At 39.5% G+C, this 20,441-nt stretch overlaps 2 protein-coding genes across 2 annotated transcripts in view; both read right to left on the reverse strand.

The window, feature by feature from the left end:
* Window positions 1-148: 148 nt before the first annotated feature.
* On the reverse strand, window positions 149-15,185 carry tm9sf2 (transmembrane 9 superfamily member 2). Its single transcript, XM_018693456.2, has 17 exons — window positions 14,946-15,185; window positions 13,894-13,961; window positions 12,692-12,785; window positions 11,017-11,144; window positions 10,546-10,675; window positions 9,726-9,850; window positions 9,252-9,363; window positions 8,618-8,697; window positions 7,168-7,276; window positions 6,786-6,918; window positions 6,383-6,502; window positions 5,910-5,967; window positions 5,619-5,778; window positions 4,430-4,581; window positions 3,546-3,657; window positions 2,678-2,849; window positions 149-693 (listed from the first exon to the last, which is right to left on the reverse strand). Exons 1-17 carry the CDS (start codon window positions 15,060-15,062, stop codon window positions 626-628), a joined length of 1,938 nt encoding a protein of 645 aa, XP_018548972.1. The 5' UTR covers window positions 15,063-15,185; the 3' UTR covers window positions 149-625.
* A 1,877-nt stretch (window positions 15,186-17,062) lies between these two features.
* Window positions 17,063-20,441, reverse strand: part of piezo1 (piezo-type mechanosensitive ion channel component 1) — an 80,806-nt gene continuing 77,427 nt past the window's right edge. Inside the window, 3 exon segments of the mRNA XM_051076451.1 lie at window positions 17,063-19,669; window positions 19,671-19,748; window positions 20,026-20,167. Of these exon segments, the coding sequence (XP_050932408.1) occupies window positions 19,619-19,669; window positions 19,671-19,748; window positions 20,026-20,167 (271 nt within the window). The 3' untranslated portion in view covers window positions 17,063-19,618.

Below are 20,441 nucleotides of genomic sequence, written 5' to 3' on the forward strand. Positions count from 1 at the left end.
GGGACACCATGTGCAACTTGACACAGATTACAGTTACAGATTGTTAGAGCCTCTTCAAACAGGTGATGCACACAAATCTTGTGAAAATATAATTTCAAACAGTAACAAGGGCACATTTCACACCTGCGCAGGTCTGAGAGAGTACAAGTTAAGAAGCAGACCATCACAGCTTTATTTGTCTGACTACATCTGCAAACATAAAGTGCAGGGATCATAAAACAAACCTAAAATGCATGAGATGACGGCTGACAGAGTCACTGAGCAGTCCAGCTGTGGCTCACTGCACCGGGTGAAGGTGACAGGGTATGAACCATCTTTCTATGTGTCAGATACTGGGGAGAGCTGGTACAGGTATGATTCATTTCATCCAGATTATATGCAAATACTGTATGTACAAAAATCACAACCCAATGCACACATGCTCACACACAAACATTTTAGGCACACAAAGCAAAGAAAACTGTCATCTGTCTGAGGCAGAGTCATCTCCGCTTGAAGAAATGAAATGAGGAGGTGAATGTTCAGGTTGTAATGTTCAGTTCAGTTTGACAGAGCTAAAAGTTCCAGAGGTTGATGACAGAAAGCAACGTCCAGCCATATATAGTCTGTTGTTTATTTGGATCCCTCAGTCCACTTTGACCACACTGTAGATCTTGGTAACAAACCAGAAACAGGCAAAGAAGCCAATTGTACCTGAGGACAGAGAAAATACACCTTCAATTAGAGCTCCAGCAGACATAGGTTAGTACAAAATCAGCATAATCTGCTGTCTACACATAAGGTTGAAGGGCAGTGGGTCACTACTGGTGACTTAACATTGGTGTTTAATATATTTCCTGGCACTGTAACTGTGCAATTTCAGGACACCACAAACCTTATTGTTTAAAATTCATGGATGGATGCAGAGACGCCCTTCAACAACCATCTGCATGTCAGAGTAGAGTTCTATTGAGGCTCTCCAACAGTGACAGAACAGCTGTCACTGTGCACAGATGTTCTGCACTGCTGCTGTTAGTTATAACACCCATACTATCAACTTTCCATGTGACCATCATCAGTGGCAATATCACATTCATAATTATTAAATGTTAGAAAGATGATAAATAATTCATTCATAATGCTCATACTGGAGCAAATAATAAAGTAGTAAAATAAAGATTATATAATAAGAAACTAAAAAAAAGCTACAAATAGAATGATAAAATACATTATTATTTTTATTTTAACTAACTCTATAAATGCATCTTTGATTGACATGTTACTGTTGTGTAGTCTGCAAAATAATATCACAGTATCAGTGATACTGGTAAACAACCTTACCAAACACTCCAGTACTGTTCATACACTGGCCGTGTGTGCCTGGCCTGTGTGTATAAGGCCACACATGTTACACTGCATGCAAGGACAAAACCCAAGCATGAAGTCCAAGGAACTCTCTGTAGACCTCTGTGAAACTGTGGCAAGGCACAGATCAGGGCCAGGGTATAAAAGCATTTTATAGTTCTTGCTTTTTGCTCTTTTCTTTTACTATCGCTGTCCTTTAGCACCAATGTACCAAGACAAACTCCTTGTATGTGCAAACTTACTTGGCAATAAAGTCTGATTCTGATTCTGACTCTGATTCTGATTCTGATTACAGCTTTGAGTGCTCCCAGGAGACCTGCAGCCTCAGTCCCTGTGAAATGGAAACAGTTTGGTACCAGTTCTTACTACTCTTTCCACAGTTGGCCTACTTGAGTGACCAGGCAAGAATTGGTCATGGAGGTCTAGAACCAACAGCCACTCTAACAGAGCTTCAGAAATCCTCTACAGAGATGAGAGAACCTGCTGGAAGGACATCCATCTCATTACCACTTCATCAATCAGGCGTTATGGTAGGGTGGTCAGACAGAAACTACTCTGAGTAAACGGCTTCAGACAGCCTGCCAAACATTATTTAAAGGACTCTGAGGACATGAAGAAAAAGGTTCTGATGAGACAAATTTGAACTCTGACACAACTCCCAACACTATGTTTCATGAACACCAGGCACTGCTCATCACCTGGCTATTGGGGGGGGGCTTCTCAGTGGCAGGGACAGGGAGACTGGACAGAACTGAGGATGGAGGGAGTGTTAATGTAACAAGGACATGGTCCTTCATTGGCTTCCCACCAACAAATTCAGCCAATTATCGTTTTATAATGATCTGATGCACCCTAATCGGAAGGTCAGCGGTTTGATTCCCGGCTTCTCCAGTCCGTACCAAAGTATATTTGGGCAAGATACTGAACCCCATGTTGCCCCTGATGTGTGTATCATTGGTGTGTGAATGGGTGTGAATGTGTTAGAGCGCTTCGTGTGCAGAGAAAACGCTGTATGAATGTGTGTGTGAATGTGACGCATAGTGTAAAAGCGCTTTAAGTGGTCGACACGACTAGAAAAGCGCTATGTAAGTACAAGTCCAAGTCCATTTACTGACTTATGTAAAATGCCATCAATAATCAATAATAGTCCAATTCAAAAATACCTCAATCATGAGAGCAAGATTCCACCCTCTACACTGAAATCTTTCCTTCTAACATGCAGAAATAATCCATTTTGTAGCTGTGTTCCTGAGAGAGATGCACCTGTGATGATCCTGAACGGAAAAATACATCAACTCTAATCGCTCACTTCCTTCTTATATACAATACCTACCAGTGAATAAGAAAAAGATGAGAGCCATGATCATGGTGTATCCAAAGTACAGGATGGTGCTGGCTAGCCCAGTGATTTGCAGCTTAGAGAAGAAGTAATGGATGGCATAGACCAGGAAATAGACAGCGGTGAAGCCGCTGGTCAGGAAGGAACGCCACTGCCAGTGGTAGTCCTGTGAAGAGGAGAGACACAGCCAAAGTTACATGTACAGGAAGAAACACAGATGTGTAAATGTAGGCCCTGACTGAAAGGGTGAAGGATCAAGTGACCTGAGTGAGAGCCATGAACTGCCAGCAGATGCTGCTGAGTGTTAAATCAATCACAGAAACACAAATCAGATCAAAGTCAAATTATATCTAAGACTTAGACTTAGACAGACTTTACTGATCCCTTTGGGATGACTCCCTCAGGGAAATTAAGTTTCCAGCAGCTTATAGAGACAGACACAGCACACAGGACAGCTGCAAACCACACAAAATATACATAGAATAGAATAAGAATGAATTAAGATAAATATACTGAACAAACAAATACAGAAATGTCAGGACGTGTCTGCAAGTCTTCAGCTGTCAGCTTTTCACAGAGAGATGTCTTTTAGATCCCAGTGCCTGGATATTGTAATGTAATGAGGCTACGACTAAAGACGTACTGCAATATGCATCTTTAGACGTCATGTCAAGTAAATGGAATAACATCCAGATTAGTTCTGTTTATTATTTCAGTATTATCCTCCATTGCCCTGTGGATACTGTGTATAATAGTAAAATAGCAGTTATTAACAGCCTTGATAAAACAAATGTCAGCGTCAATGTCATGTCTGATAGATGTTAAAGATAATGTTAAAGGTTGCATCGATCATGCTGTTTACCTCAGCACATAAGTGGAAGTAGCAGAGCAGAATGGTGGCCTCAGAGCAGGTGATAACCAGGATAATGAAGACCAGGAAAAGGAAGCCAAACATGTAGTACATCTGATGGGACCTGGAGGACAGGAAGGCACATGGCTGAGTCCCTCAGTGCATTAGACTAAACACAATGGAAAACTAAAATATGTTGATGGATGGAGTGCATGCTATGGTCAGTCTGCCACCATATTTAGCAAATATAATACAAACAGGATGAGACAGAGAAGATGTTGAAAGAATTTAAAGACTTGGCGTGTTGTTATATCTAGTTATGCCAAATTAGATTATTTATTTGGGGTTTTCATCAAGGTTGAATGAAAAGCCAAGCAATTTCTGTAAACATGTAACCTTTCACTAACAGAAGATACAGTTGATAAGAATAGCCACTCCTCTTACTCAGCCTGCATAAACTCTAAGTGGCAAAACAGTTATAGACAAAGAAACATGCAGTATGTCCAACTGACCATCTGAAAACCAAGTATGAACGATGTGTAATGTTTCTGCTGGACACTCGAGAAGAACAGAATGACTCAAATTTGACAATTTTACAAAAATACTACACTTTGACAGATTCCTTGATTATTTTCTATTCTGTCACAGTTACTCTAAAATATCAAAATCAGTTCAAATCAATTTGGAATAAATGAGAAACAGCCAGTGCAATTGCAGAACTGTGCTTCCTTTTTATCTAGAATGGTTAGTCTTAATACCTGATCATGAGTCACATCACCATTTAAATACTCCCGACAGTTTTGAGTGAATGTTGAGTGAAAACTGAAACTGAACTTGCATGATGTATTCTGACTTTCCGAGAATAATTAAAGCCAAACCTTTGTCTTGATTCTCACCAGATGGAGTTTAGTATGAAGAACAGCTGAATAAAAATACATCCAAAAGGCAGAATTCCTCCCATTACAATACCAGGAAGAGGCTTTGTGTAGAATGACTGCTCTGGGATTTGACGAGGAATCTGATTGGTCCGCACTGGGTGCTCAATACCCTTAAACAATTAGTCAAAGCAGAGAGAGAGAGAGAGAGACAAACATGCAGACAGGTACAGCCTGAAAAGGTCACTTGAAAAAGACTATTACACATATACTACACATACAGTGCATTCGTACAGTACTCAGACCTCTGCATTTTTCCCATTATGTTAAGTTGCAGCCCAATGCTAATATTAAAAAAATCTTTTTCTCCCTCATCAATCTACACTCTATACCACATAACAGCAAGTTTCTCCCATCTCAACACAGGATCTCTGGAGTTCACTCAGTGTGACCATCAGGTTCTTGGTTAGAGGCCAGCTTGAGAAGAGTCCTGGTTGTTCTAAGCTTCTTCCATGTACAATTTATGGAGATCACTGTGCTCTTGGGAACCTTGAATGCAGCAGAAATGTATTGTAGTCTTCCCCAGATCTGTGCCTCGACACAATCCTGTCTCTGAGCTCTGCAGACTTCAGTCAAGATGTAGAAACATCTCAAAGATGATCCAGAGCATCACAGTAAAGGGTCTAAATACTTATGTCAATGATGATTTTTCAGTTTTTCCTTTTAAAGAAATTTGTAAAAAAAAAAAAAAAAAAAAAAAAATCTAAATTTGTGTTTGGCTTTGTCATTATGTGGTACTAAAAAATTTGATTTTTTTTATTTTAGCATAAGGTTGCAACATTACAAAATATGAAAAAAGTCTGAGTCTGAATACTTTCTGAATGCACTGGACATGAGTGTTAATGTGAATCATAGTATAGCATCTTTACATTCTTGTTGTTACTTGAATTAGTTTAGAGGGAGGAAATATGAAATCACCAGAATTACACAGCACATGACAACAACACAGTGCTTGACTGAACTACAGCATCTGCCAGATATTTGACTATTGTATGCTGTAATATTGTATTTTCACATTTGGTTCTTTTGTTTCTAGAGCAGTTACTGTACTTACCTGATGCCATTACCACTGGCATAAAATCTATACAAGCAATTACAGAATGTATTGGGCATGACTGGATGCAAAGTATGTGTGTTTGCATTTACTTACTGCTTTCTTGAAGCCAAAGTATGCTCCTATGAAGGTAAGTGGGACTGAGATACAGAACCAAAGAGCCAAAATGGCTACCAGGGTCCCAAAGGGCATGGCTGCTGAAGACCCTTCACCCCACAGAATCAAGTTCATCACAAAGAAATCTGCAAACACCACCCTAAGTAGAGACAGAGACGATGATAGATGAGGGAGTGTGTGTAGGATCAACTGGCTGTGTCTTTCTCATGCAATAAACTGTATTGTGGCCATTAGTATGTTCATTATTTGAGCGAGCGCTAACATTCTTACCCAGGGCAGAGGAAGGCTGTCAACAAAACATTGGTCTTCCACTTCTCTCCTCCAAAAGCTGGTAATTTGCAAACACAAAGAACAAGAGGAACAGAATTTTAAGAATTCCATTTAAACTGAAAGCTGTCATGTTCTAAGATTTGATAGAATTTACTGTTTACATTTATACACAAGTAAAAGTCTACAGTTCCTGTAGAGGCTGCAGCGTTTATGAGGAGTTTTATTTTGAGCATGAACGTGCTCAGCATATTAATCACTTTTAATACTGTTACAAATATAAATAATAATATCAATTGACTTGATGTGTTGCGTCTGTTCAAAGAAAACAGCAATTTATTTCCTTCAGCATTTAACTGTCAGAATAATCAACAGAACACTGGATTATAAAATAATCTGTAGATGTGGGCCTACCTGGAATGTTTTTTCTTCTTTTCCTCCAACATTAAACACTTCCCTGTTTCTTTCTCACTTACATTTGTAGAGGCGGGCAGCCACATATCCAGCCGGAGTTCCCAGAAGAACCCAGAGAACAACAGCACATGTCATCAGAGCCCCACGGTTCGCCGGAGAGAGGAACCCAAGACAGGCAAAGACTGGAGAGGGGGGGAGTCTACTTTATTACATGCAGTTTCTAGGGTTTAGATTTCAGGTAGATGGTTTTGATAATATGGTTAATTTGGGATGTTCATAACCTCCTTACTGCCCTGCTGGACTCCATTATAAATTGTGTCAAGTGCTTAGGCTGAGTCCCACATTTCGGCAATTGAATTTGCATGAAAGCAAAAAACTCTATCAGGCGACATAAAGTGTACTAGCCTGGCATCTATGACTGTTTTTTAATTCTCTTAAATAATCATTAAGTTGGTGAAGACTTACAAAGGGTAACAAAAGTCATAATGAAAATCTGGGTTCCAGAGCCGAGAAAAACTGACAGCAGCATCCCCTTCCTGGGAGGTCGGAAAACATCTCCATGAACCAACTTCCATCCAAACTCTTCCTGAGCATCCTCCTGGAGAACAGGACAGATGAGCAGATATGATGAGGGTAACACATCTTGGCTCCTTATGTCCTCTAGAAGCAGCTGTGTCAGTGCTACAGCAGTCTTGTGTGACTATGTTTCATGCGATAGTGAAGAAAACTGAGGTAAAATTAATTCATAATTGCTGTAACTATGAACTAACAGCTATAGACGATGTTCTGTCAACAGCTGCATCTCAACTCTAAAGTGTTCCTACCAGCCACACAGAGAGACACTCACCACAGAGTCCATCTGATTGTATCTGGCAATGTCTTTATGCAGAGTCCTCAGCATGATCATTGCTACCATCCCAGACAGGAACAGCACAATCACCAACGAGTTCATTATGCTGGGGGGAAGACAGCCATTCAGACAGATCATTGTTACACATTAACTGTTGTGTGAGTATTTTGATGCTGACTGTGTCTGTGCATGGAAACATCAGGTCAGCTGAGACACACCTGGGTCGAGCAGTGCTTGGACTAAATCATTATGACACTATGGGACAGAAATAATTAACCATGATAATGATGACTGCTGTTTTATCTCTGCCCCAAACTATGAGCCTGCTGTCATTGAAAACTGCCCCTCGGGAACTCCTGTGGGATGATGGGACTGTTACACTGTGCTATTGTAACTGTCAGTTATACACTAGAAACATGTGCAACTGAACCAAATATATTTGTAAAATGTACAGTAATAATTACACAAAATTTGTTGAATAGTTATTACCTGACAGGTATGGTCAATGTGTGCATCATTAGAGGCTAACTTTCTGTACCCCTATGTTCACTTTTGGGGGTCCCCCCCTGATAAAAGGGGGTCTCCTGCTTTCACTTCTCCCCTTTTGGGGAGTGACACGGTCATAGAAATTTCTGTTGTTTAGCCTGTTTGGTTGTTAGCTTACTCACTAGTTTAAAACTTAATGTGTAATACGCTAACATCATTTTGTCATTTAATTTGTGTAGGGGTGAGCTTTTATAATGACTGGCCAGAGAATTTTGTCATTTACTTCATTCTGTCAGGTATGTTTTTGGTGTTTTAACGTATTGTACTGCAATTTACGCCCTTTTGTTGTTGTGCTACATGGAAGAAGGGCAAACTTATATATGACAGAGAATTTAGTCATTTACTTTACAGAGAACAGCTCCAGAGATATCCATGGTGTGGGCCTTTTCAATGTAACACAACACAGGACACCACTGGTTACACTATAATGGTCAGTGCTAGACAGAAGAAAACCATCCAACCACTCCATTAGGAGTGCAGAGAAGACAAGAGGAATCAGCTGCACTTCATACACTGATGTTGTTTCAAATTCAGTGGAGTTTGCTCCGCCCTGACTTCAAGTGCATATGTTAGATATGAAGAGTGCTCAAACTGAATGCATACAGCTTAGAAGATCTTACATAAATCCATGATAATGATGACTGCTGTGTTATCTCTGCTCCTCCAGTCCTCTATAGGACAGGGGTTCTGTCCTCTAGAGGGGCAGTTTTCAGTGACAGTAGGTTCATAGTTTGGGCAAGAGATAAAACAGCAGTCATTATCATCACTAATCATGTCACTGTTAACACTGAACAATCTGCTGAACGATCTTACTTGATCCCCACAAAAAGTGTCAATGACTTTCTGGTGTTAATGACCTTATGTAAGTATCTCAGTGTGTCTGTGTGCATTTTAATCTTACCTGAACCACTGAATGTTGGTATGAGGCATTGACTCCAGGATGTAGTCCCATCTAGATGCCCATCGAATACTCTTGTCTTCCTACACACACACACACACACACATACGCAATCAGAGAATCATATGCATTAAATCATCTGTTGAGAGACGTTTTAACAGCAGAGCATCAGCAGTGACATCACAGGCTCAGGGTTGCATGCAGCTGTTTATGCTTCCACTGGCCTAATGACATTACTCTACTTTGCTGTGGGTGACTGGTATTTCCCTAGGCTACACTGGGGTTGCCTTGTCTTGTCTATGCTGGTTTGGTATAGTACTGCACCCCAGTGGGAGAAGTGTGCAGCAGAGTGTGTGGTGATACCATTGCAGCGACGTACTGCAGTCCCACATGGTGTGCTGCGTGCCTGCTCAACACATCTGAGTAACTGTGCTCTGTAATCTTCTGATGACTTTATTTGGTGAAATCACACTCATATAAACCTCTCTGCTATCACTCAAACCTCTTTATATTTTGCTTGTCTTTCCAATTTTATTCCCTGTTCTTCAACTAGCTATATAAAGTTTGCCAGTGAGACAGAATAAAACACATGCATAAACACACATTAAACACACAGAGAAGATACTATTGTACTAACCACAAAGTTGACAGAGTAGGTGTATGGGATCTTAAACACTCCTGTGTATTTGTTTTTCAGGAACTTTGGCCCTCCAGCACAATCAGGGTTGTCATCATTAGGGTTTTCATAGCTGGACAGAGAAAAAGAGAGAGAGAGACAACGGAAAACGTTTTAATATCAAAGTAAGACACAATTAATCTAACTGCATATTGAGATCTGAACCCAGTGCAAGCAGAACCCATATCATGACAACACCAAGTAATACACACTATTCTGTGGAGGGGATGGTTTTCACACCAGGTTGACTGGCATCACAGCTCTTTTAGCATCCATATAAAAAGTTCTACAGTTGGACCAAAGGTGAAAATACCGCCAAAAAGAAACTAAGTTTAAAAAAAAAAAAAAAAAAAAACTAGCATAAATAAAACTGAGTCGAATTTAATCTACATCTTAACTAGATATCTCCATATCAGCCAAAGTGCCAGTCATTACCTTTTGGGTTCAATCTTGGCAGCAACCAATCGCGCTCCGAGTTGTTCATGCTCAACAATGTGGTAGTGGATGGTAATGTCCACATGGTTAAAGATGTAAAAAGCATCCTTTTCCTTAAAATTAGACTGGAAAACAAAACCAAGACACAAAAGTTCAAATCAGAGATAGAATAAAATATCATTCTTACTATAGTTACAGCTTAGCGTAGGATATGACACTCTCTGACTTTGGGGACTGAGAGCAATACTAGTAACAAAAGAGACATTGTGGCAGACAGTGATGCATGCTGCTGACCTGCTTCTCCCTACTTCTACTCCCAAGCAAATCTGACCCACACGCACTGAATTTATTAAGATTAAATCCATCAGGATCAGCTGGTTGTTTAAAACACAAAAAAACTAATGTTATGACAGTTGTTTGAAAGATGCTACACTCACATAAAAGTCTTCAGTGCAGCTGAAAACCCTGATGTTACAGTGGCTGCCCACAGTGTCAACATATCACTGATGAGAACGTAAACTCGCTGTCTGCACATTTTCTGTACGGAACTCAATCACATGAATTAATGGCCTTTTGTGAATATGGTCACGTTCATGTTCAATATCTGGCTTAAGTATACTTTTGTCCTTTTCAGTTTAACAGTTGGATACCTTAGAGTATCCACTGATCGACTGAATGGAATCCTTCTTATAAGTCTAAGGAAAGCTGGAGCTATGTGTTACTTATTACACACAGTTTGAGACATTCAAGCACAAATATTTGTGCAAATTCAAATTTTCTGTGAAAGAAGGCTTTGTATGCATTTGTGTGACCTACTCACATTGACCACGCAGGCATCTTTGGCTCGACCTCCTTCTGTGACATAACAGCCAATAGGAAAACCAGGATTACAGAACTTCTGTCCATCTTCAACATCATAGCACCACGTGACTGGCATGTTATCCACAATCCTACAACAAAAAGTCATTGTTGGCATCATTTTCCAAGTGACCACTCCTGTAGTGCTGACACTGACTGACACTCAACATTTAATTGTTCCAAATGGAATAAATGTGACAATTTGTGAACAAGGGCAAGTGATAATAATTAAATTCTCATAAATTGAAATAACAATTCCTTTTTGGACAAGTCCTAGTTGGGTATTTTTAGAATCCTCTTTTATATGAATTCAATAGAAAGCTGCAGAATTTTAAGGGCCCAAAATAAAAGCTGCTGCATGTGTAAGCCTGTATGCATGTAGTCACATTTTCCTTCACTTTATGATGTGTGCATATCAGTGAATCATACATACCAGTGATGCTGGTAGTTGAGTAACATGCCTTTCTTGAGGAAGTCCAGTTTGGCCTTATCTGATGGGCTGCTGGTGTCGTAGGTTCTGGTACACACCTTCTGACACACTGCGGGTTTCTTAAACTCAAACTGACACACAGGACACACCATTAGTATATGAGTGCTTTGCCACTGCAATAGTTGTCTTTTGTTTGTTTTGCATCTTTGTCTCTGTACAAATTTTACAATAAAACATTTCAAAACAAGTTGACACAGAAAATGAAGTAGACTTCAGCATGTCAAATTCAAAAACCTTCCCTTGCCCATGAAAACGCAACGTAAAACACAGACCAACTTTTAAGCTCCATCTGGGTAAATCAGAAGTTTATATATCCCTACCATTCCTTCCTGTTTGTCAAATAATAACAGCAGCATCAGCTCAGACATACACCTGAGATTTGTTAACTCAGCACAAAGACTTAGTGTAGCAGGGACAACTTTCAGCCAAGCTCTATCAAATTGAAAAAATATTTTCCACTACTGCAATCAGAACATGACTTTGTCCAAACACAATCTGCCACATATTTACATGTTTAAGTAATGACGCTGAGGCTCCTGCAGTGAACCTCTCTCAGCTGTAGGCCTTTGTACTTCAAGTACAGTGAGTGTATAAAGCATCCAAGTGGAATTTTTCCACTTACAGAGAGATCAGATCAAAACTGATATTCATTCATTCTCATGTAACTGCTAATTTCCCTTAATGTTTGACTGACCTTTCTTTATCAAACTTATTCAGTCAGTCATTAGATTGCTTAGCATTTATTACTCAATTTGATTACTATATTAACAGTGCTTAATTAAATAGACTCTGTCAAACCTATCAATCACCTATTAGCCTATCAATATTCTAGTCACAATTCACAATCTAGTCACAACATTATACTGTTTATTAATATCACTGAGGTGACACTCCCATTCAATCTATTTATTCAGTGGGTGTTTACCCTGTAAACATCTTCATCCATCAGTATACATAGTTTTCAGTGCATGTGGCACACATACAGCTGTCCAACTGCACAGCACATTTCAATCTGAAGACGCTTTGTTCAGCCTCTTCTGCTGGTTTATCATTTGTGAATACTCTGTAATGGAGCTTCTATTGTCATTATGTGCATGTAGACAAAGCAGTGAGTATCTGCTCACTGAATTTTCCCTACAATTTGACAGGTAGCCTTTCAACTCAAGTCCTCACAAGTCTTTTACAGTGATGACATGCTGGATAACCCTTTCTAAAAATGTTAGAAATGTATTCAAATATTTCTATGTGTAATTTGTTGTGATTAATGTGGTAACTTTTTCTTCTTTCTTCAAAATGTGTCTTTCAACATTGTGTTGTGTAAATGTATTTATCTGCATGACTGACCATGACGTCAGCATGACATCAAATCTGTGACCAAGTATGTCTTACCTTTATCATGTTATCTATTTGCCTGATGAAGATCTGATGAAGTGTTGCATGGTAAGTCTAATAAAGGTCTGGGGCCCTGATCCAGTGTCCAGATACTCTGCTTTATTAAGTCTACGTTTCTGTGCCTGCCTAAATATAGGATTGTATCTGTAAACGGTTACCCTATGTGTCTATTTTGTGTCTGTAAACCACTAGAATACCTTCATTCATTCCACCACAACCCTTGTACCTTGTACGGCGAGGGTTCAATTCTCTCCCCAAAAAGAACCTGGCCCAAATTCTCTGATGGACGTTTCATTGTTTTTTCTGAACAGAAGTCAAACCTGCACAAGAAGGAAGAGACGGTTCAGAGTACATTAAACTGCGCGATACCTGTATTCTCCATTACACACTGTATTCAGTTACTTGGTATCTGGGCCTAGAGTTTACTCTTTACATCCTGTGACTCCATTTATAAACCTCAAAAAAATTCTGATGACTCCAGCAACTGGAAACATGTAAATTATTTTAAAATGCAAGATGCTAAATTGATCCATGTATAAATCTAAAACTCCTTTTTGAGGAAAATAACAATTACCTTCTCTTTGAAGGTGGTGTTTTGTTGTTGCTGGTGGTGGTCGTGTTGTTTTGTTTTTAGCATTTTATGTAAAATGAGACCATGGACTCATCCATGAATTCATTCACATCCAATTATACACACAATTATGATGTTCATAACCTGAATTTATTATATCTGATTAAATTCAACTTGATGTAAATAAAGCCATAATAAAGGAGTATTCTTGATTTTGAACACCTTTAGGTGCATTTCAATTTAATACTTTCCACAAACAAAGAATTCTCTAATTATCTACTTTTAACCAAAAGGAAACTGATATAGTTTTTGAATTTAACTGATAAAATAACTGAATATCTACCTACAAAGCCTGTACTATGAAGTGAGGAGCAAGTTATGTTAGGTTGGTTAACGCAGTGTTATCCTATACAAGTACCACCCTACACCTGGACCCAATCAATACTGGCACAGGGATCGCAAGAGGTTCAATGCGCAGGATAAGGAAATTACTCTTTACTCCCTATGCATTTATTTTTGTGTTTGCATTCTCTCTCTCCTGAAAGGGTAAAGGAAAAAGAGATGATACAGACACACTGATCAAAATCAAGTCAAGTCAAGTCAAGTTTATTTATATAGCGCCAATTCACAACGGAAGTTATCTCGAGGCACTGTACATATAGAGCAGGTCTAGACCGTACTCTTTTAAGTGTGGACACTGAGCTGCCATCAGCATCAGAGGTGACATGTTGACTATAACTCAAGTATCCTAAAAATGTTCCCATATTTTACGTGTCCCTACATCTCCTATTAGAAATTATGATCCCAGGCAGGTTATGCAGCCTGAAGGAATGAGACAAACGTTCAGTGCTACTTACGCAGTATATTCATATGGTAGAACAGACTCCACTGAATCCAGCCTGTTTACAAACAGCTCAATGGTTGACTAGAAGAAAACACAGCAGACAGACACATATCAGGAAGATAAGATACTCCTTTATTAGTCCCACAACGGGAAAATATAGTCAGACTTTTCATGTTGTCAGATACTGATTGGTTGGTATCTGGTGTGTGTAATTTGGTTGAACTGACCCCTTTAAATATTTTTAATTTTTTTATATATTTTTTTAATATTTAAAAAGATTCATGAAAAAGTCCAAGGAGATAAATTCTTATTCTGGGAGCTAACATGCCACAGTTCCTCTGTTAGAAGGATTAGAAGGACTCTGAAGAGACTGAAATGTGCACAGAGTAAACCAGTGTGTGAAGCAGCTGACTTTCCATCATCAGACACAAAAAGCAAACTCTATATGAAAGACATATACAATAATTACCACATTTATGTAGAGCTTTAGCCTTACTTACATTTTTTCTGGTGTTGAGCTGAAGCTTCTTATTCTGTTCTAGTTCTTTATATCTGACATTGTTGAATATCACTTTTTGCTGTCGCTGTAACTGAATTCACCCATCACTGTTTCATATCATATTAATCTCTTCATTCACTTCATTCAGATGAGACTTATAACTAACAACTCCTCTGTCACATGATCCAGTAGCTGGGTCAGTAATCTCAGAGTGAACAGAACCAGCTGATAACCAGCTTCGTGACACGACTAAACAAACAGCCGAGAATCCTTAACAGACTCGAGTCTGTCAATACCTGTTCTGAGTTTGATAACCAGACTAACGAAGTTACTTCGAGGTGTTTACACAGCTAGCTTGCGTTCCGCTTAGCACAGTATTCGTGAACGTTAGCCGTGCTGTTTGTTGTAGCTAACGTTAGCTGGCTCACATTACAGCTGTTTATAAAGCCTGAGCTAACCTAACGCATTCCAGTAGTTCCCATCTGTTCGTATACCAGGTGCACTCTGTATTAGTCATTTCAGTTACTTTGTGGTCGTTCAGGTGACCTGTGACATGTCATGTTTACCTTACAATCTGGAACTTGGTCTTTCCCCGGCTCACAGAAGCTGACTGGCGCCAGACCCGGGAGATAGAAGCCGGCCGCTCGGGCCAGGAGCGCAGCTCCAAGCAGCCACAGCAGCATATTCAACCCGACCAGTCTTCACTTAAGATGTACACGGTTACCTTGCTCCTCTTCGCGGTCCACTCTGCATCTGACACCCACGGCACACAGCCACCTGCATCCGGTTCTGCAACTGGCAGACACGTCACAACCGGAAGTCCCGCTTCGTGAAGCGGAGCATTGTGGGATCATACACCGATAGGCATAGCTTATAATAATAATAATAATAATAATAATAATAATAATAATAAATAGCAGCAGCAGCAGCAGTAGTGGTAGTGGTAGGAGTGTTGCATGGGAAGTGATTTATTTTCATCCTGAGCATCCAGATCACTGGTAAGTTGTTAAGTTAATGCTGCTTCTCTCTTTCAGAGTGATGTTTACCTATCATCAAGACCATTGCTATTCTTCTCAAGTGACATCAAATCTGAGACATGAAATCATCCAACTGTTGTCCACAAGATGGTGTTCTGTAACTGCTCTGTCAAAACTGTTTCTCACTTGAGTGCCAGCAAACATACTTTTTCATATTCTTCTGCACATGATACCTTTGGGGGGCAGTAAGAGTATGCTGTTACTATCAACTGGCCAAAAATGTGACAATCAAAAATAAAAAATGTAAACCATAAAGACATTACACCAACTTTTTGCATTCGCATACAATATCCTCACTGAGAAAAATATGCTACTTATCATCTTCTATGAAAGGAGCATCACATGGACATCTCTGAAATTTACTCTAATAAAGGGACACAGCCAGAGGCTTTTTTCACTGCAGACATTTTAACTTGTCACACAGGTGTCACAAATGACACAATAGAAGAGTTGGATCAAACAAACCATACATATTTGGCTTAATCACATAATATTTTCATTTTAATATCTTCTCATACCAGATTATATGGCATAATAATCACAAGCTGAAAGCAGCAACCATTTAGAAATATAGCTCTCACACAACATTAATGACCTTTTTCAGTCTGTGGACTCATGTTTATGTTTAATGCAATCTGCTCTTAATGAATCTTTCTAACTGTGAGCTTGATATTACAGGAAGCTAGAGCTAAAAAGGTACTGGTCATTACATGCAGGAAATAGCACTTTAATGCCAGCACTATGAAAGAACTGCCTGTGTGGCATGGTCCATTTCACAAAGAATCAGTCCAAACATGACACAGCTAATCATTACTAACAGAATGATGAGATCGTAAAAACACAGAGTTTGATGTTTGCCAAATGGTTAAACAACCTCAATAAGCAGAAATGATCCCAGCTGAGGGTCTGGACATTCCCATCACTGCCTCATAATACAGAGGCAGATGGTGTTTGTGCAGTGGAGTGCTCTGGCAGAGAGAGAGGAGATGTCAGTGAAAACTGAGGGATGTGTGTGAAGAGAGCTGAACTAGAGTTAAAACTAAGCCAGTCTAATCCAGAGGTGTTGATTGAACTGTGTGACCATTTTGGGGAGGGTGGAGGTGTTGAACTGTACTGCATTATACAGAGAAGTGTTTAGAGGATGTAAGGATATACTCTTATATAGATAGAAGGACAGACTGTTATTTGGTCTATCCTTACTGATAATTATGGGACTGACAACATACTAGACCTTAAACAGAGGGTGGGGTGGGGGTGTTAAGGATGAGGGGAGATGCCATCCCCCTTGTTAACTTGCCACCCCCTCATATATATGTACACATGTGACTGCAGGTCTGAATTTTTTCGGTGTATATAATAAAGTTTGTGAAATAACCACCCAAAAACATTCTACCTTGGTGCTGCAAAGATACTCAACGCATAGACATGTGCAGATACAAACCTCTGATCACTGGCATCATTGCTTGTGTGTGTGTGTGTGTGTGTGTATAATTCATTCCCAGTTTGGAGAAAAGTTTGTGTTGAGCTTTCTTTTCTCAGAAAATCACACAGAGGTCAAAGTTTGGTTACTGAATCATCAGTAGAAACTTGTAGAAGTTTCCATCACTGCACTTTCCTGTGGACATTTTGATGAAATAACAGTCCAATTACACCAGACAGATGTGTTTTATTAGCTCCAGTTCCTCAACAGCTTTGTGACCTGGGAAAACTGTCACAGTGGATCTTTTCACAGTCATCAACCACTTATATTTTAGATATCTTAGTATGATTTTTCCCTTCTGATGCATTATCTCTGACAAGCTACAGCAACAAACATCTCAGAGTTTAGAGGATTTTTGAATATTTCTGTTTAGACTACCAGCATAATCTATCTTACACTTGGAGGCCAATACTTAATCAGTGAAAAATGCAATAAGTACTTGGGTGTTCAGAAACTCATTAATGCACAGAAATGTCTTTAAAATGAGAAACATTCACATGCATTCCCCTTCTCACTGAAGACAAAGATGAACAGCTAGTTAAATATATAGGTAATTATGAACACAGCACCATGGTAGGTTTAACTGTATCTCCTCTCCTTTGAATGGAGTGTAGGTGAACAAGAATAGTGTCTGTACTTTCAGGCAGAAAATGAAACCAATAGTGGCAGATGCTTTTTAACTTATAAGTTTTGTGTTTACACCATGTATATTTCTATTCCATTTCGCAGCAACAAACAATCATAAAAAGTTTGTGATGTGGTAGTGTGAGATCAACTGTGCTGGTGTAATGTTTAGTGAGGAACATACTGCTGAGAGCAGTGGCTGGTAACCTGGTAGGGGGCCCAAGGACACAGATGACCTGTGGGCCCCTATTGAAAACCTGTTTATTGTGTAATCTGAAAATGCTGTTTATTTAGGAATATGCACCTTGTAAATTTTGACACATGTAAATCATACAGGACCAGCTTTAAGGTCACGATCATTTAATATTGTGTCTTAGTGGTTCATATTCCCAAACTTATTTGCAGTTACACAAATGACCACAAACCAAGAGACAGAAAATGAATGTCTGGTAACAACCAACCAGGTAAAGTGACTGCTGGTGTGGAAAGATCTTGGTCTGTCTGTGTCACAGCTGAGCTGCTGTCACTACTATTTCTATTGCATAGTGTATCAACAACTCTATTACTAGTGTGTAATGGCACAGAGGGTTCTTCAAACTTTAAGCCAACCCTAGTGAGATTCATTTCACATGATTCGACTTCATACCTCACAGGCATGGTTGTTCTTTGTCAGATTCTACATGTACAGCATGTCGAAACATGTCGAGACACATTAACATGGACAAATATTTGTTACACCAGCATCACAGCCAATAAGTTAGTCAAACATTAGACATTTTCTTCAAATGTACTCCTACTAAGGGGATCTATCAGGAAAATGAAAGAAAAAAAATAATTCAGTCAGGACAGGGGCTCATGGGACAGCCTGAGCAAAATCAGTTAAGAGTGATGAGTCCTGCCCATCATTCCAGGGGCCGTCATCTCTTTAACTATTCAATCAATATTCACTTTGTAACCAGTGTATTAGTTGAGTGGTTTATGACCAGGATTTTCCATGTAGGGAACTGTTTTAATGGTAAAGGTTGCACACTCACTGCACTAACAAAGAAGCAGCAATTTAACCCAAAATGTTTTATGGTTAAACATGGCATTCTAATTTTCCTTCACTACTTTTTACCTGGACACATTCAAATCAAACACTTGTCTGAGGGTGTCATGATCTATAATCAGAAGGGAAACCAGTAACTCAATGTACCAAGCACATAGCATTTACAGTTGTTTTACTGAGATGTATGTGTGTTTGTGCATGTGTGTGTGCACTGTGTGCACTTCTACATTTATGTTTTAGCTGTTTTTTTTTTTTTTTTTTTTTTTTTTTTGGTATTTTAAGTGTTTAAAAGCAAACTTGTTTTCCAGAGGCCTGATCCACAGCTCTCTCATCAGCTGGTCTAATTTACTGCCCCAAAACTTGGGGCATGCTGTGGCCTGGAATAAACTCAAAACATGGCAACATCTGACTTGGTAAAATGGCCCTTTGGCTGCTGCTTGTCTGCTCTCACAAGAAAGAATTATTTAAAAAACATTTCTAAGTTTGATTGACAGCATGGCATGATTTCAAATCAATCAGAATACTAATGCAGTAACTGCAGCTGGTTCAACCCACAAATAGTTTCAGGTTTCAGCCACATAGTCACTCCACCTGAGTACCTCAAATGCACAGAGGTCAGGAATTAAATAGCTTTTGTATTTGACCTTTAACCTCTGACCACTAACAAACACAACTCAGTCTGACCACTGATTTTGCCTTCTATGGATGTTATATTCAATCCTGTAGACATCCAGCTGCTGACAACCACACCCAGAGTGGGACTGCAGTTCCACTCTCAATAGTCTGTAGTGTAAGGCGGTGGGATGAAAGTGCTCAGGCAGTTGTGAAGAAGCAACAGCAACAGGTGTCCAGCAATGGGAGTTGTTTCATCCAGTATATGTATTTGGTGTACATCTCCTTTCATGTGTCTCCTTGGCTGTAATTCAGTGTCCACTGCTAAGGAGTGTTCTCAAGAAGCCTCCCACGTGCTGTCCCCAGGGCTTTTCAGTGTGCTTCAGATATCACTGTATTCTATTACAGCCAAACATAATGAGTCAGTCAGTCAGTCAGTCAGTATCTGTCTTGGTCTCGGCTGTGGATGTCCCTGGTCCATTTGATCATAGGTCTCTGGAGATCGATAGAGGAAGATCAGTTTGGAGTAAAGTTCCTCCTCCAGCTCCAGCTCTCCTGTCTCACGCACCTGAAACACACAGAAACTTAAATTTAGGGGGGAGGATTTTGAAGAAATGATTCTCCACGACACATCCAACAGCGTGGAGACAACAGTGTTTTTGTGGAGGTATTATTTAAAAGACAAAGCAAGTCTATGTGAATGATTAGACTGAGGTAATATTCCAAATGTCTTGGTTCAAGGAAAGGTTGTACAAATTTAGAACATTCATTTTACTGAGTCTCTGAGTACAGTAAATACATATGTACAGTATGTGTGTGTTAATATGTGCACACTGCAAACTGACCAGGAAGATGTCTGTGCAGAGCTTCAGGATGCGGTCCACACAGGGCAGCTCCTCAAACATGATGGAGTGGGAGATCTCACTGAAGAAGCCACGCACAAACTTCCCAATGACTAAGACCACAGACACATACAGACCCATGATCCTGGACGGAGACATTAGAAAAGAAAAAGAATGCTTACATCCGAGAACAGTGAGGAAAAAACACTCACACACAGACCACAATCATCATGTGTGTAAATAGAACAGTCTGGAAAATATCAAAAGCCTAATCTTAACATAAATTATTTCCTTCACCATAAACAAAAATGTGACTTCCCTGACTGCAATCATAACAATACTGTAGTTTCCATGCATATTGGAAAAATAACAGCAACAACAGTGAATGGCACTGTCATGAAATGTAATCTGCTGATGGA

The sequence above is a fragment of the Lates calcarifer genome, linkage group LG16_LG22 (assembly GCF_001640805.2).
Source record: "Lates calcarifer isolate ASB-BC8 linkage group LG16_LG22, TLL_Latcal_v3, whole genome shotgun sequence".
In the NCBI taxonomy this organism is placed as follows: Eukaryota; Metazoa; Chordata; class Actinopteri; family Centropomidae; genus Lates; species Lates calcarifer.